Source organism: Lagopus leucura, unplaced genomic scaffold (genome assembly GCF_019238085.1).
Source record: "Lagopus leucura isolate 7727_CA_CO unplaced genomic scaffold, USGS_WTPT01 Super-Scaffold_100009, whole genome shotgun sequence".
NCBI lineage: Eukaryota > Metazoa > Chordata > Aves > Galliformes > Phasianidae > Lagopus > Lagopus leucura.
Window position 1 is genome coordinate 13,013,777 of NW_024962266.1, and position 13,042 is coordinate 13,026,818.

Consider the following 13,042-nt stretch of genomic DNA (forward strand, 5'->3'; position numbering starts at 1 on the left):
AGGAAGGGAACTAAATGCAGTCTTCCCATCTCTGTGGAGCATTTTAACAGCTTAGGTAAGAAATGTACTGTCCTCTACTCTTGCACTAAGAAATCTATAGATGGAATGTATACCAGTTTAAGTTCTACAAATAAAAGTAATACAACACAAAACATTTCTGTGAGTAAGTCAGGAACTGAGTTAGGTTGGCCCATGACAAGTTCTGATTTGAGAAGAAATTTTGAAATTCACGCACAATCTGAGCATAAAGATAAATCTCACCAAAAAGAGAAGGATGACAGAACCAAGAACTGTTCCAGTTGAACTAATTTGCAACTGGAAGCAGTGAATGCTTTTTTCTGTTCCTGGTGTGCTTGGTTGTCTTATATTTGTTCTTAAAAGGCTGGCCGCTGAAGAACAGCTAATTATAAGGAGTACAGCAGGGTTGTGTTTGTGAATGAATGTCTGAAAAATATTTTTTTTTAGGACAAGTAAAATAATTGAGCAGTGAGTGGTAATTGAAAACCAAACATTATTCTGAGCATCTGGTGTGCTTTGTCTTGTTCCTGACACTGGACTTATCTCGTACCCAGGGGGTTTATTTCTTCAGTACAAAATGCATATCTTGGATTTTCCGAGTGGAGACATTCACATAAAAATCTTTCAAAGATCCCATATCACTAAAGAAAGGTTGAATTTGATCTAGTTGGGCTAGTTACAGCTTAGTTACAGCACCACTCATCATAATCAGGGGATTAGATACTCCAGTCTAATAATAAAGTGAGAACATTTTTTTTCTTTCTATTTTTATGCAGTATTAAATTTTGAAGTCCAGTCCCTAAAAGTCTTCTCTTTTTATTTTTGTGTTTAAAAAATGTCCCTCTGTCTGAATTAATAACGTTTTTTTCTTTATTGCAGAGTTTGCTTTCTCAAGTAGCTTTTGGTTTTGGTACAGAATACTTGTCACGCTACGAAGAGCAAGGTCTTGGCTTACAGTGGGGTAACATCAGAACCAGTCCCTTGGAAGGAGATGAATATAGTTTTTTATTTTCCATTAAAATGATGCTTTTTGATGCTTTTCTCTATGGAATACTTTCTTGGTACCTTGATCACGTTTTTCCAGGTATGCCAGTTTCTTACTAATATAAAATAGTGGCAGTTGTAAATTACACTAATCTAATCAGTTTCTGAGTATTTCTCTTTCAGAAACAGGATGTTTGATGCTCTAGACCATGAGTGTTACCCATTATGGCCCCACTCATTTATTAAGAGCTTTTTCTTTTTCTCTTTTTTCTTTCTCCCATTTTGCTCTTGAAATGAATGTAAATGGAGGAAAGAAGAAAGATGGTGCAAGTCCTGGTTCTGTGTCAAAATTTAAATAGAAATTAAATTAACAAAAATACCTTCAAAGTCAATTTATGTGCATATTTCCCTTTTGAGACGTTTTGACCATTTCTAATGAGAATTTATCATCCTCACCTATACATTTTAAAAATACCAAAATAATGACGCTAGTTCATAAATATACCATGGCCACATTAGGCCAGTCCTTTCTTAGAGGAGGGTACTATTTCCTGACGGGTACTGGTTCCTAGACAGCTGTGAAAGTTTCTTTGTGGATTTTTTTCTTAATGGGCATCCTGGTTCTAGTTGCAAAATCATAAAAGGATTTTCTTGGTTATCAACTACAAAGTTTAAGGAGTTTCTCTACGAGAAAATTGTTTATCCTTGTAGCTTAAGTGGCTGTCCTCCCTCTTATTCAATACTATTACACAGCAATAAATGCAGACTCTTATGCTATGCAAGAGAGCAAGCTTTGTTTTCATTAATTTTTTCTCTGCATGTGAACTGCTATTCCAGAATGTGTTTCTTGGCACATGACTATCTCCAGGATGCTCTTTTCTTTGATTGTGTGGCTACTCAGGCTTTGAGGCCTTGCAGATTTTCTAGCTATGAAGAAAAATAATTGATTGCTACAGTAAGACAGTGCTTGTCTGAGCACATCACTGAGAATAATTAATCCCAATCAGAAAACATACGGATTTTTTAAAACTGTGTCTGGGAATATTTTGCTTCAGATTAAAATATGGCCTGAATCTTGCTATTTTTGTGTCCCTTCCTAAGTGAGCTATGCTATATCAAATTAATACCTTTTTGAATTTTAACGAACATGTCCTCCCAAAGAAGTTTAATGCAATTTATTATTGATCTTTTGATTCTCAAGGCTGATATGGAGTAACTTTCCTAAAAGTCCTTTTTTGGACAAGCCTGTGTTGCAAATCTGGTGGTTTTTTCAAGTATGCATAATGCACTATTTCCATGAACTCAGCAAAACTTAAACAACAGGAGAAAGTTTCTTCACTTGCTTTTCCAAGTATATCTTTTTCTGTTATCACTTTACACAAAGTAGTATTCCTCTGCATTTCTATCTAGTAGCTTCAGTTCCTCCCAGTATTTGTTTTGCGATCTCCTCATCTTTCTTCTCCTGCGTCTGATGTTTTGCTTAGCATTTCTCTCTTATACAAACGTAGCCCTTCCAAATCCATGCTGTAGTGTACTGTATGAATTCCCTGGATAATCCTATGAATCATATGGATCAGCTCCTGCTCAAGTTTTTTTTTTCTGCAGATGACCACTTGTTGACAAGCTAGTCCTTTGGCTACTTAAGCATTCTGTTCCATAATGGAGCTTACTTGGCTTTTTGCATTCATCCTGAATGAGAAGCAGTTGTTTTTGCCACCAGCTTCAAAAGGATATAATTACAGTCTGTAACAAGTGCAAGGCAAACTATTTATGAATGCAGATGGGGTATTTGTGCGTATTAATGGCAGTACAATTGGTTGCCTCACAAGAAGGCTATTTTTGCCAGAAAAAAAAATACAGACGCTTTCACAAAGAGTTTTTCTGTACAGCCCCACTATCAGTGAGCATCAAAAATTCTGATTGCCTATTTTAAATAACACAAGATCGATAATGTGTAGGTTCACAAGCATGCCTGTTTTAAATGCAGCAGCTCAGATCCCTATATTCTATGAATTAGTGAGACCCAAGAACACCAGAGTTAACCCCACTGACTCTAGTCTGGTCCAACAAGTACTGATAATGTTATTGTACTTTCTTTTTTCAAGCTTTTGACCAAAAAAGTCCGTTTCTGTTTAAGAAAAGGTTTACTTAGTTGTCATTTTTTCCCAGAAGGCTATGTGCTAAAACAGTCTCTTTTCTCACTGCCAGTGTTGAATTCAGGCCCAATGTAATAAATGTAAGTGTGGTGAGATTTTTTGCTCTTGTCAGCTCTCGAGTGTTGAGGGGAAATTAAAAGAAAATGATTGAGTGAGGCTGGGATCACATCTAAAGTAATCAGGATGTGCCTTGGCAACTACTGCCTGGTTGGCGAGATTTCAAATTGTCCTCAGGTAGAGAATAGCTTCTGTAACTAAACCACATTTTATTTAATAAAACATAGGGCTAATCAGATCACACATTTTCTGAATTCTTTACTCATGTTCGGAAAAAAAAAAAAAAAAAAAAGCAAATAAAATCTGTTCTACCAGGTAGTTAGTGTGCAGTTTGGCCTTCTGATATCTTAACACTATGACTGCTGATGCAACTGCAGGTGTTTGTAACTGTAATTCAGATTTTGTCTAGATTTATTTGTGCTCAGCAAAGAATGTGCTTACAAAGCACACATCACCTTCTTATTTTTCTTGCAGGGGACTATGGCCTACCACAGCCTTGGTATTTCCCTTTGCAGGAGTCTTACTGGCTTGGTTCTAGAAACCCAAAAGCTGAAAAAACAGCAACAGCTGATGGTGAGTTCTTTTAAAACTCTGGTATTTAGAAATAACTTGGAAACCACTAATCTAGAGGTGCTTATGCAACCACATTTCCAATACACAAATTGCTGCAAAGATTAGGGACAGCCATGTAATGGGAATCTCAGCAGGTGCCTTTGAACTTGTGGTGGTCTGCTATTATTAGAGTTGAGAGAGGTGAGTCAGCGTTCCATCTGAGAGCCAGTAAAGCATGGTTTAACAAGCATCATCAACCTTCCACTCTAACTAAAACCTTTCGAGACATTTGAGGAGTTCTTATTGCACAACATAGCATTTATTAAATTAGTCAGAATGAAACAGTGATGATCTTATTTACACTGAGACTCTCACATCTATCTATACATGATTATTTCCTAATTTAAACTAATATAACTTGGTTTCCTTTTGATTTGTAAGCAAGATCAAAATTTGTCACCCTTTGACCAATTTGAGTGAGTCCTGAAGTCCTGCTTTTGCACTTGTTTTCTGTGCATTGATACTGCTATAGTAAATAGGTAATATTGTGTGGATGATTGTATTTAAATAGGAACTAGTGTGTAAAGATGATTAATGTCTGGAAAAGAGGATTGCTGAAGGTGATATTTTGAAACCTGTCTTAAACTGACAAGTAACAATAAAATTAATGAAAATGTCAGATGAAGAAATAATTCCTTCCGTCTTTTTATTGCTATCTTTATCCTTCATCAATTCAAGCTACTGGCAAGACAGTCTCATTTCAGGTGAACGTTTTTAGACCAGAAGGGAATTAATCCTATCTGTAAATATGCTGATAATACATCCAGAGCTCACATGTTCTGTCAGAAAAGAGGAGGCTATAACATTGTTATCTTTGAAAAGGCTTTGTCTTACTGCACATTTTGAGACGATGAGCAAGTTTTCCCTTAGACTTGCTGTGAGTCTATTCAGAATGATAGAGGCTTGTCTAGATCATTATAGAGTCTGTTGACTGTTTGTGCTTTGCAACTGCTGCCCACCAATTTAGAATATGTGTAGGAAGGAGGAGGAAAGAAATGAAGGAAGACTTGGAACATGTCATGTTCATAGATGAGTGACAAAATTTTCAAGGTACAGACGTCAGGCACTACATGTCATTGTCTTTCTATGGAATTTGGGCATATCCTGCACAAGAGCTCCTTTGAGTTTCTAAAATTTGGACCATAGCTTCTTGCAGGGTTTTACCATTTTTGTAGTTACTTGACTTAACCTAAATTTAGTAAAAAACAATTTTTCTGTGTAACTTAATGACTCATATGTTCTGTGTGTTGTTAATGTATTTCCAGTACAAGAGAGATGCATGATTTTTTAGGCTTAAAAATACCAAAAGATTCAGTTGCTCAGGTAAGCTAGTGGCCTCCACTTTATTGCCAGTTTTTAATATTATTTTTCATATTGCTTCAAAAAACATTTTGCCGAAGTAAAGCCTAGAGTTTATTTTATGAAGTTACAACAGATAGCTGAGCTGACCTGACAGTTCACTGTTGAAAAAAAAAAGGCACAGTTTAATAGTCTCTTCTTTAGATCTCATCCTTGTTCTGTTGATGCTGTCCTCAGTACCTATCAATGTTATAAGGTAGATCCTTCTTGAAAGGCAAGTACATGAAAGACAAAGTGATAGTAAATAAAGAACACGGATTAACCAAGAGCAAATCATGCCTAACCAATCTGATTTTCTTCTGTGTTGAAAAGCACTGAATTACTGATGAAAACAAAACATCAGATGTCATCAAACCTTTAGCAGTGCCTTTAGTGTGAATTCTTGTAGCATTCTGACAGACGGATTAGTTAGATATAGGCTGCTTGAGTGAATAATAAAGTGAATAGAAAATATATTGGACTTGTTGGGCCCAAAGGAGTGTGAACAGCAATACAAAGCCTAGCTGAGAACCAGTTAGTGGCATCCTCATGGACTAATATTGAGGTCAGTACTGTTCAGTGGCTTCAAATTTGAGTGATGGGAGAAAGTTTGTGGAAGATACCAAGTTCCAAGTTGGAGGAAACAGTGGAGCACAGGGCAGCTATTACAGAGGGACCAAAAGAGAGGCTGTAGAAATGTCTTCACAGAAGCCTTACAGAGTTCAACAAAGTAAATGCATAAATGGGGATAGAATAACCCCATACAACAGTACAGATTGTTCACAACCGGGCTGGCAGACAGCTTTGTACGCAAGTTCTAATGGACAACATGTTGAACATGAGCCATCAAGTTTTGTGTCTCTGTAGTCAAGAAGACCAACTTCATCCTCAACTTCATTAGCAATAGTGTAGTCAGTAGTTCAGTGGAAATGATCATTGCAATCTAGTCAAAGTTCGTGAGACTGTACTTGGAATACTGAGTTGTCTATTTGGGCATCCCTAGTGAAAGGGAGACATTTAGTTAATGCAGAGCATTGGCAAGGAAAGAGCCACCAAGTTAATTAGAACCTGCAGCATATTACCAAATGAGGAGGTGCTGAGAGATCTGGATCTGCTCAGCCTTAAGAGAGAAGGCTAAGAGAGAGACAGACTTCTCAGAAGTGCCCAGCAGAAGGATGAAAGGCAATGGATGTAAGGTGGAAAACAGGAATTCTGATTCAATATAAGAAAAAAAGTCTTTACTGTGAAGGTACTGTCAAACAGTGGAACAGGTTGCCCAAAGAGGCTGTAAAATCTCCATTCTTCAAGATAGCTAGCCTGCTCTAAATTGGCCAGTTTCTTATGCCCTTGGAAGCCCTTTCTGATATAAATTATTCCATGAATATCTGATCTAGCATTAGGGCGTGCAGATACTTATAACTGAAAACTGTTCTGTCCTCCAAATAACATTGCCTTGAGTTTTCTCAAGCATGGAACATTGGAAAGGCCAACTCCTGTATAGGAAGTTAATGATTCTTACTTATTTCTCTGAAGAATTAAGATTCTTCTGTTCTTCAGCTTACAAGAACAGATGTTAAACTTCTTTCAACACTTACATTTTCTTTCAAGGATAATACTGGGCATTTTCTTTGTTTTTCTTAACTGGTAAATACATTGGAAAGAAGATAGGATAAGAAAATTTCAGATAATGAAGATGCAAGGCTGAAAATTAAACTGGTATATCATTTGGGTAATTTTAAAGTCTTCTACAGAAGTTTTGTTTCACTGATTTTTCCATTTTTGGTGACCAGGTAAATTTGTTTATGTATCCATTTAATAATTTAATGTGGCTTTGTATACTATAATTCCTTAAAGCAGAAAGTTATGGTGAAGTTCCGTAATAAAATTTAGTCTCAGACCATCTGACAATGCTAGTTGCATTCCAAGGTACCAGCTTGAATCTGTTTTGTAACAGTTGCTTCTGGAGGTCCTTCTTATATCACATTTTTTCATGATTCAGGCCTGTCCCTGTCAGTGATTTTGTGTGACTGTCCACTTTGTGGACGCATGATGTTAGACCAAGTTGGGAAGCCAGAAATTCTTGTACAAAAAACAACACCACTCACTCACTCTGGCCTGCAGCTAGTCTCTTAATCTAGGTAGTAGTTTGTTTTTCGTTTAACCTTTTAATTTGTTTGTTTGTTTTTCTCTGAGTCTCTATAAACCTGGTGAATATTTGTATAGTTTTTCTCTTATTCTCTGGTGAATAATTTAGTCTGGAGCTGCATGGACAAAGTATAAACGTATAAAATGTTCTACTCTTGAATCCATAATTGCAGAATTGTCAGTTTTCTTCCTTAAATGTCTTTTCCGGACACTGAAGCAGACTTTAAGCTAGATGGCTGCAAGTACTGTGTTGATAGTTTCAGTAATGCATTGTGATGATTTATGCTCCTGCAGAGCTCAAGTTTGAGGACTGCCTTCTTTTCCTCAAAGTACCTCTGAAGAGGAAAATAAGTTTTAGTTGATTAAATGTCGGATATTTTTATTTATGTAGAAAAAGCTTCAGAGTCAGAAGGTTGTGTGGATCAAAAGGCCGTGGATGGGGAAAGAAATGAAAGCAGAACAAAGAAATGTGAAGAACCTGAAAAGCCAGAAGAAAAGAATGGCAACCAGGGGAAGAAGGATGGTAAAAACAAACAATGTAAACACAAACGAGAAAAAGAACTCGGCGAGCAGGGGAAGCCTAAGACAGATGTCCAGGACAAAGATGAAATGAATAGTAAGGAGAGAGAGCAATCTGAGTACTTCTCAGACACCGTACTCATTGTACTTAATAACAAAGTAGACATGGGAATGATTGGAGTCATTGCAGAGTATGCAGCTACCAGAGCTAAGCTTAAAAGAGGCACTAACTCTCCCAGCTACTTTCTCACTGACTCCTCTACATTTGAGGTCCCTCAGAATACTTTAGTTGCCACACATAGAAGAGTTTCCTTTCAAGAAATTTGTTTTCAAGAGATTTGTTTTTTTACAATGGAAATACAGGCTGTCTCTATAACAAGTTAGTGTTCTTGCTAAGGGAAGCCTTCAAGAGGCATAAACTTACCTCCTAGAATTAAACAGAACTATACCTTCAGTATAAATACTTGTGCTGAGAGGAAGACAGGAAGGAACAATATTCTTTTCCCCCCACCTTTTTTTTGCCTATCTTTGGTGTGTCTTGCATCTGAGGGTAAAGGCTGGTTTCAAAGGGATTTATCTGAAGTGCTGTGTATCTGTCTCTAGCCTTTTCGGATGCTGACATAAGCCATCACCTAAGAATTACTGAATGACCTGTCTTGTTTTTAAGTGCCAGTGTTTTCTTTTGTGGAGAGCCAGAGTTTTCTGCATGTGATGCTCAGAGGAATGCATATGGATTCTGTAGCAAAAGTAACCACTACAGACAGCTGTCTCTTGAGAAGATGGAGATAAAAGTAGGGTCGTCACAGCTCCTCACGTAGGCACTGAGAACATGCATTCAGGGTGAATAGAAACAGGACAGGACTTCAAAAGAAAAAAGACAGGCAGAGGGCAAAGGTTACCCAGTCGATCTTCTCCTAGTACTGCCTTATCTTTGTGGTGTGTATTCATCAGCTGTCTGGTTCCAGCTGCTACATGGCCACAAAGGAAGGGCTTTGCTTATCGCTGTAGGCACAAAGAAGCCTTCCTTCCCTTTCAGCCAGCTATACAGGAACTGAAAGAGATGGATGGAGATGCCAAGAGTGGACCTAGTGTAGTCCAAGGATACTTTTCAAAATGGCTTCAGGATAGCACTGGTGCTTCATATAATAGTAATGGAGTGGGAAATACAATTACTTGACTCAGGTGCAAATCAGTACTAGCAGAAGTAGAAGTAGCAGAAGAAGAGCACAGCAGACAGTATAAATGTGTTCTAACTGCTTGATGTACTTCGAGCATATCGCAAAGCCTCCATCTGCATCCCCTACAAACTCTGCTGCCTAGTAGCAGACCTAGATTGTCAAAAAATTTTTGACCTTTTGAGTGATGCAAAACAATTACTGGTCATCTGTGTTTGCCTCAGAACTTGTCAATTACTCTTCCAGGCCCACTGGGTTAAAAGTCTAGATTCCTTCAAAAAGCAGAAGAAAAAGTATTTTATAAGCATAATTTTATTTCAAATAAAGCTACCCCATCTAGATGAATTATTTCATCTACTCCTTAGTACATACAGCTCTCTAGTGTATGATATGTCTGGGACTTTTCCCAAGCATTGTGTGTAATAACAGAGTCTTAAAAGCCACTAATGGATGTGGGGCTGGTTTCACCCAGATGGTATTGGCTGCTTTCCACACAGGCCTGCTGGATACTGAATGATTTAAGTAAGCTGCAATTGCAAAACAAACCTTCCTGCAAAGCCTTAAGTATTCTGTGTAAACAAAAGTGGATGGGAGGATAGGGGGAGGGATGTCTTTATTTAAATTTCTCAGCTCCCATAATTCATATTGCCCAGGGGCTAATTCACTTCAAAAGAAATTTGTTTTGTCTAGAAGTCGATCCAATAAAAAATCTGATGATTCTATTTGTAAGAATACATTTTTAATCCTGAGAGATAGCCATTCCATGTTCCAGCTCATGTTAGGTACTGCCTAAGTTTAGCTGACCTCAGCAAGGGGGTAGATTTCACCTACCAGGATTAAAGGCAAATCTTGTTTTTTAAAAGCATCATGGTAAAAGAATGCACAGCTGGGCAGATGATTTGAATGGCAGATTTCGGCCCGGCTGGAGAGGCAACATGCTGCTTGTTTAGTGTAATCTCTTGGCCTATCTAAGTATCTGTAGACAACTGTATTAAATAATCTGCTACACAGTATAAACAGAAAACTTGTTCAGCTCCACCTGATCCAGTGAGTTTACCTCTCCACAGACCATTGTACTTCTGGGCTCCTTTTCTTCTGCCGCTCATACCTGGGTGAATCTAAGTAAATTGAGCTGCAGTTAAGAATTTTTTTCAGTTAGATGCAGGTCTGACTGGAGAATCTGGCCCTGGCACGTGATGCCGTATTTTACTGGGTATGTACTGTTGCCTCTGCACTTACTGATGTGTCATCATCAAAGCAAGGATCAACACATCATTGTATTCTTTTCTCATTCTTGATTTTTTTCTTTTCAAGTAAATACCTTCTGTGAACCTGAACCAACAGGATTGATTCCAGGAGTATGCATTCAGAACCTGGTGAAGATTTTTGCAAACAAGCCTAAGCCAGCAGTAGATAGGATGAATATTACTTTTTATGAAGGCCAGATCACAGCCTTTCTTGGTCACAATGGAGCAGGAAAGACAACCACCATGTAAGTCTACATTTCAAAGCAGCAAATCCCTTGCAGTACTTTGAATCCTGAGGCGCAGCCTTCCCTTTTCACTCTTCCCTTGTCTCACCACCCCTGAAGTAGACTGACACACAGCATCAAGTTCTTCCCAGAAAGGAAAATGCTGCTCCTAGACAAAGAGGAGGTATTTCGGACTAGCCAAAGCACTGAGGGGAAGGCGAGTGAGTGAGCAACAAAAGCTAGTGAAATTATAGAAAGTAAGAAGCAGTTATTTCCCCCAACATTCATTTTGCATGTCTAAACTCCCAGTAGGTGAAAATGGAGGAAGATCTTCTGACTGATAAAGCTGAGGAATTTGAAAGCTGCTACAGTTTGCACATTTCTGGTTTTTCTGTCTGACTTTGTCAGTCATGTTTTTTTAAATGGTTTATAAATTCAGATCCTCTTTAGACAAAAATGTACATGCAAAATTACATCCAGATTAAAATATTCCTTTAGTTCTAGAACCCTGGAATCCCAAGAAGCCAGTCTTCAGGACTCCTGTATTTGGTAAAATAGGATTCATTGGTGAACAAAACATTTATTCAGTCTGTGATGAGTTCACCAAACGTTGAAAGAATTGGAAGTGCTTCAGTACCATGCTCTCTAGTTTTTTAATTTAAAAAGACTTATTTCAAATGCACTATAAATTGCCTTCAAAATGTTATAAATGTTTTGTAAAATTTTTTTATTCTCTTGATTAAAACAAAAATGTTTTTTGCATTGAAATTTTGGGAACCAAAAAAAAATCCATTATACCATCCATTTGCAACCTAATCTTCTGCCCCAGTCCGTCTCACAAAAAATAAGGGTGTAGGGCGTGTGCCAATCAGCATGGCTAGAGACCTTAAAATATAACTGCTGCTACTGGGCTTCATTTTAGACCCATTTGTGCACAGGAGTAGTGTAACATGCTTAGTAAATTACTCTGAAACAGAACCATACAGTCTGGTTTATCAGAAGTTTAACACATTAGCAGATCCGGAACATTCTCATCACAGTAGGGCGAGGATATGTATATGTATGCTTTTCCATTAGAGTTTTCTTCTAAGCCCATAATAAGAAGTCATCACGCTCCATCTAGTGGAGTCATGCAAGATGTCTTCCTTATCTGGACAGAAGGATGAGTGAGTGGGCATTTCTTTTTTTTTTTTCTCCCAGGTCGATAGTGACAGGCCTCTTCCCACCTACTTCTGGAACTGTGCTGATTGGTGGCCTGGATATTCAAACTCACATGGATTCCATTCGACACAGACTAGGCATGTGCCCTCAGTACAACATCCTGTTTAATCAGTACGTATCATTTCATTCTAGTTTTCAGAGTTAAGGTGTATGAGTGGCTTATCACCACAGCCTGTATGGTTTCTCTTGCTGTTGCTGATAGTAGATGTATCTCAGAGGTACTAACTCTTAACACACCTGTGAGATAGCTATTGTTGGTCCGCAGTAGAATTCTATTGCGTCATTTAGCTGGGAACAAAGAAGGCTGCAAAGATGACTGTTCTTCGTATTGTTTTATGCTGTAGTGTGGATTGGCAGGAGTTCAGCTTGGTGATTCATGCACTATACTTCAGGACACTTTTTTTTTTTTCCTGAAGGACAAAGGTCTGGACCAAGAGGGTAGCAGCAGGATATTTTTATGCCCATTTTGCACTACCACTCAACAGTTGGCTATCTGATGATTTGCAGCCTCACTGCCATCAGTTTCTGGTCATCCCAGCAGCAGCCTTTCTTCCTCAATACTGCTGTCCATGTTAGCTTACATTTTATTATGGTATATGGGTAGCTTGATGCCTGCTATGCCTGTTCCTCTGGTAGCAGTTTCTATTTTGAAAAGACAGAGGAAGGTCCTATGACACTAAGTGTTGATACTAAACAATATCTGTGATTCAGATATGGGGCAAAGCAGCCTCTCCTTCTTCAGCAAAATCTATAGCTATTTTTTTGTTGTTTGGAAAAAAATCTGCTGATTTGTTTAAAGTGCCTTGGTGCTTTTCTGATTTCACAGCCTTACTGTAGCAGAGCACATCTTGTTTTACTCCCAACTGAAAGGAAGATCCAGGGATGAAGCTGAGCAAGAATTGGAAACGATGCTAGAGGACATGGGCCTCACTCATAAAAGGAATGAAGAGGCTCAGAATTTGTCAGGTGCCCACCAGATTTTTTGAAGTTTCTTTTTCTGCTGTTTTTTTCTTGCCATTAAGTGATGAACTCAAGTATTGAATTCCATATGTAAGGCTGCATTTTGCAACATCACTGTGCACTATGGTGGTCTTCACTTTCAAAGAAATTGCTTAATGGAAATACACAAATAGTAAAGCTGACACTACCTTTCCTTAAAGTTTCTGCTTCTAAATATATGACATTCAGATATATTTAAAATTATTCTATTTAAACAAATATATCAAAAATATATCTATCAGTGTAAGAAAAAAAAATACAAATACAAAATATAAACAGCAAAATCAATGTCTATTATTTCAAGGCAAATTAAATATTATGCAACCATAGAATCACCAAGGTTGGAA

At 37.8% G+C, this 13,042-nt stretch overlaps 1 protein-coding gene across 1 annotated transcript in view; it reads left to right on the forward strand.

Moving 5' to 3' along the window:
- ABCA4 (ATP binding cassette subfamily A member 4) overlaps positions 1-13,042 on the forward strand; it is a 67,213-nt gene that overhangs the window by 26,857 nt on the left and 27,314 nt on the right. The window contains exons 16-21 of the mRNA XM_042873661.1: positions 898-1,102; positions 3,690-3,788; positions 7,702-7,926; positions 10,319-10,496; positions 11,676-11,807; positions 12,523-12,662. Coding sequence (XP_042729595.1) covers positions 898-1,102; positions 3,690-3,788; positions 7,702-7,926; positions 10,319-10,496; positions 11,676-11,807; positions 12,523-12,662 — 979 coding nt within the window. The remainder of the gene's footprint in view (positions 1-897; positions 1,103-3,689; positions 3,789-7,701; positions 7,927-10,318; positions 10,497-11,675; positions 11,808-12,522; positions 12,663-13,042) is intronic.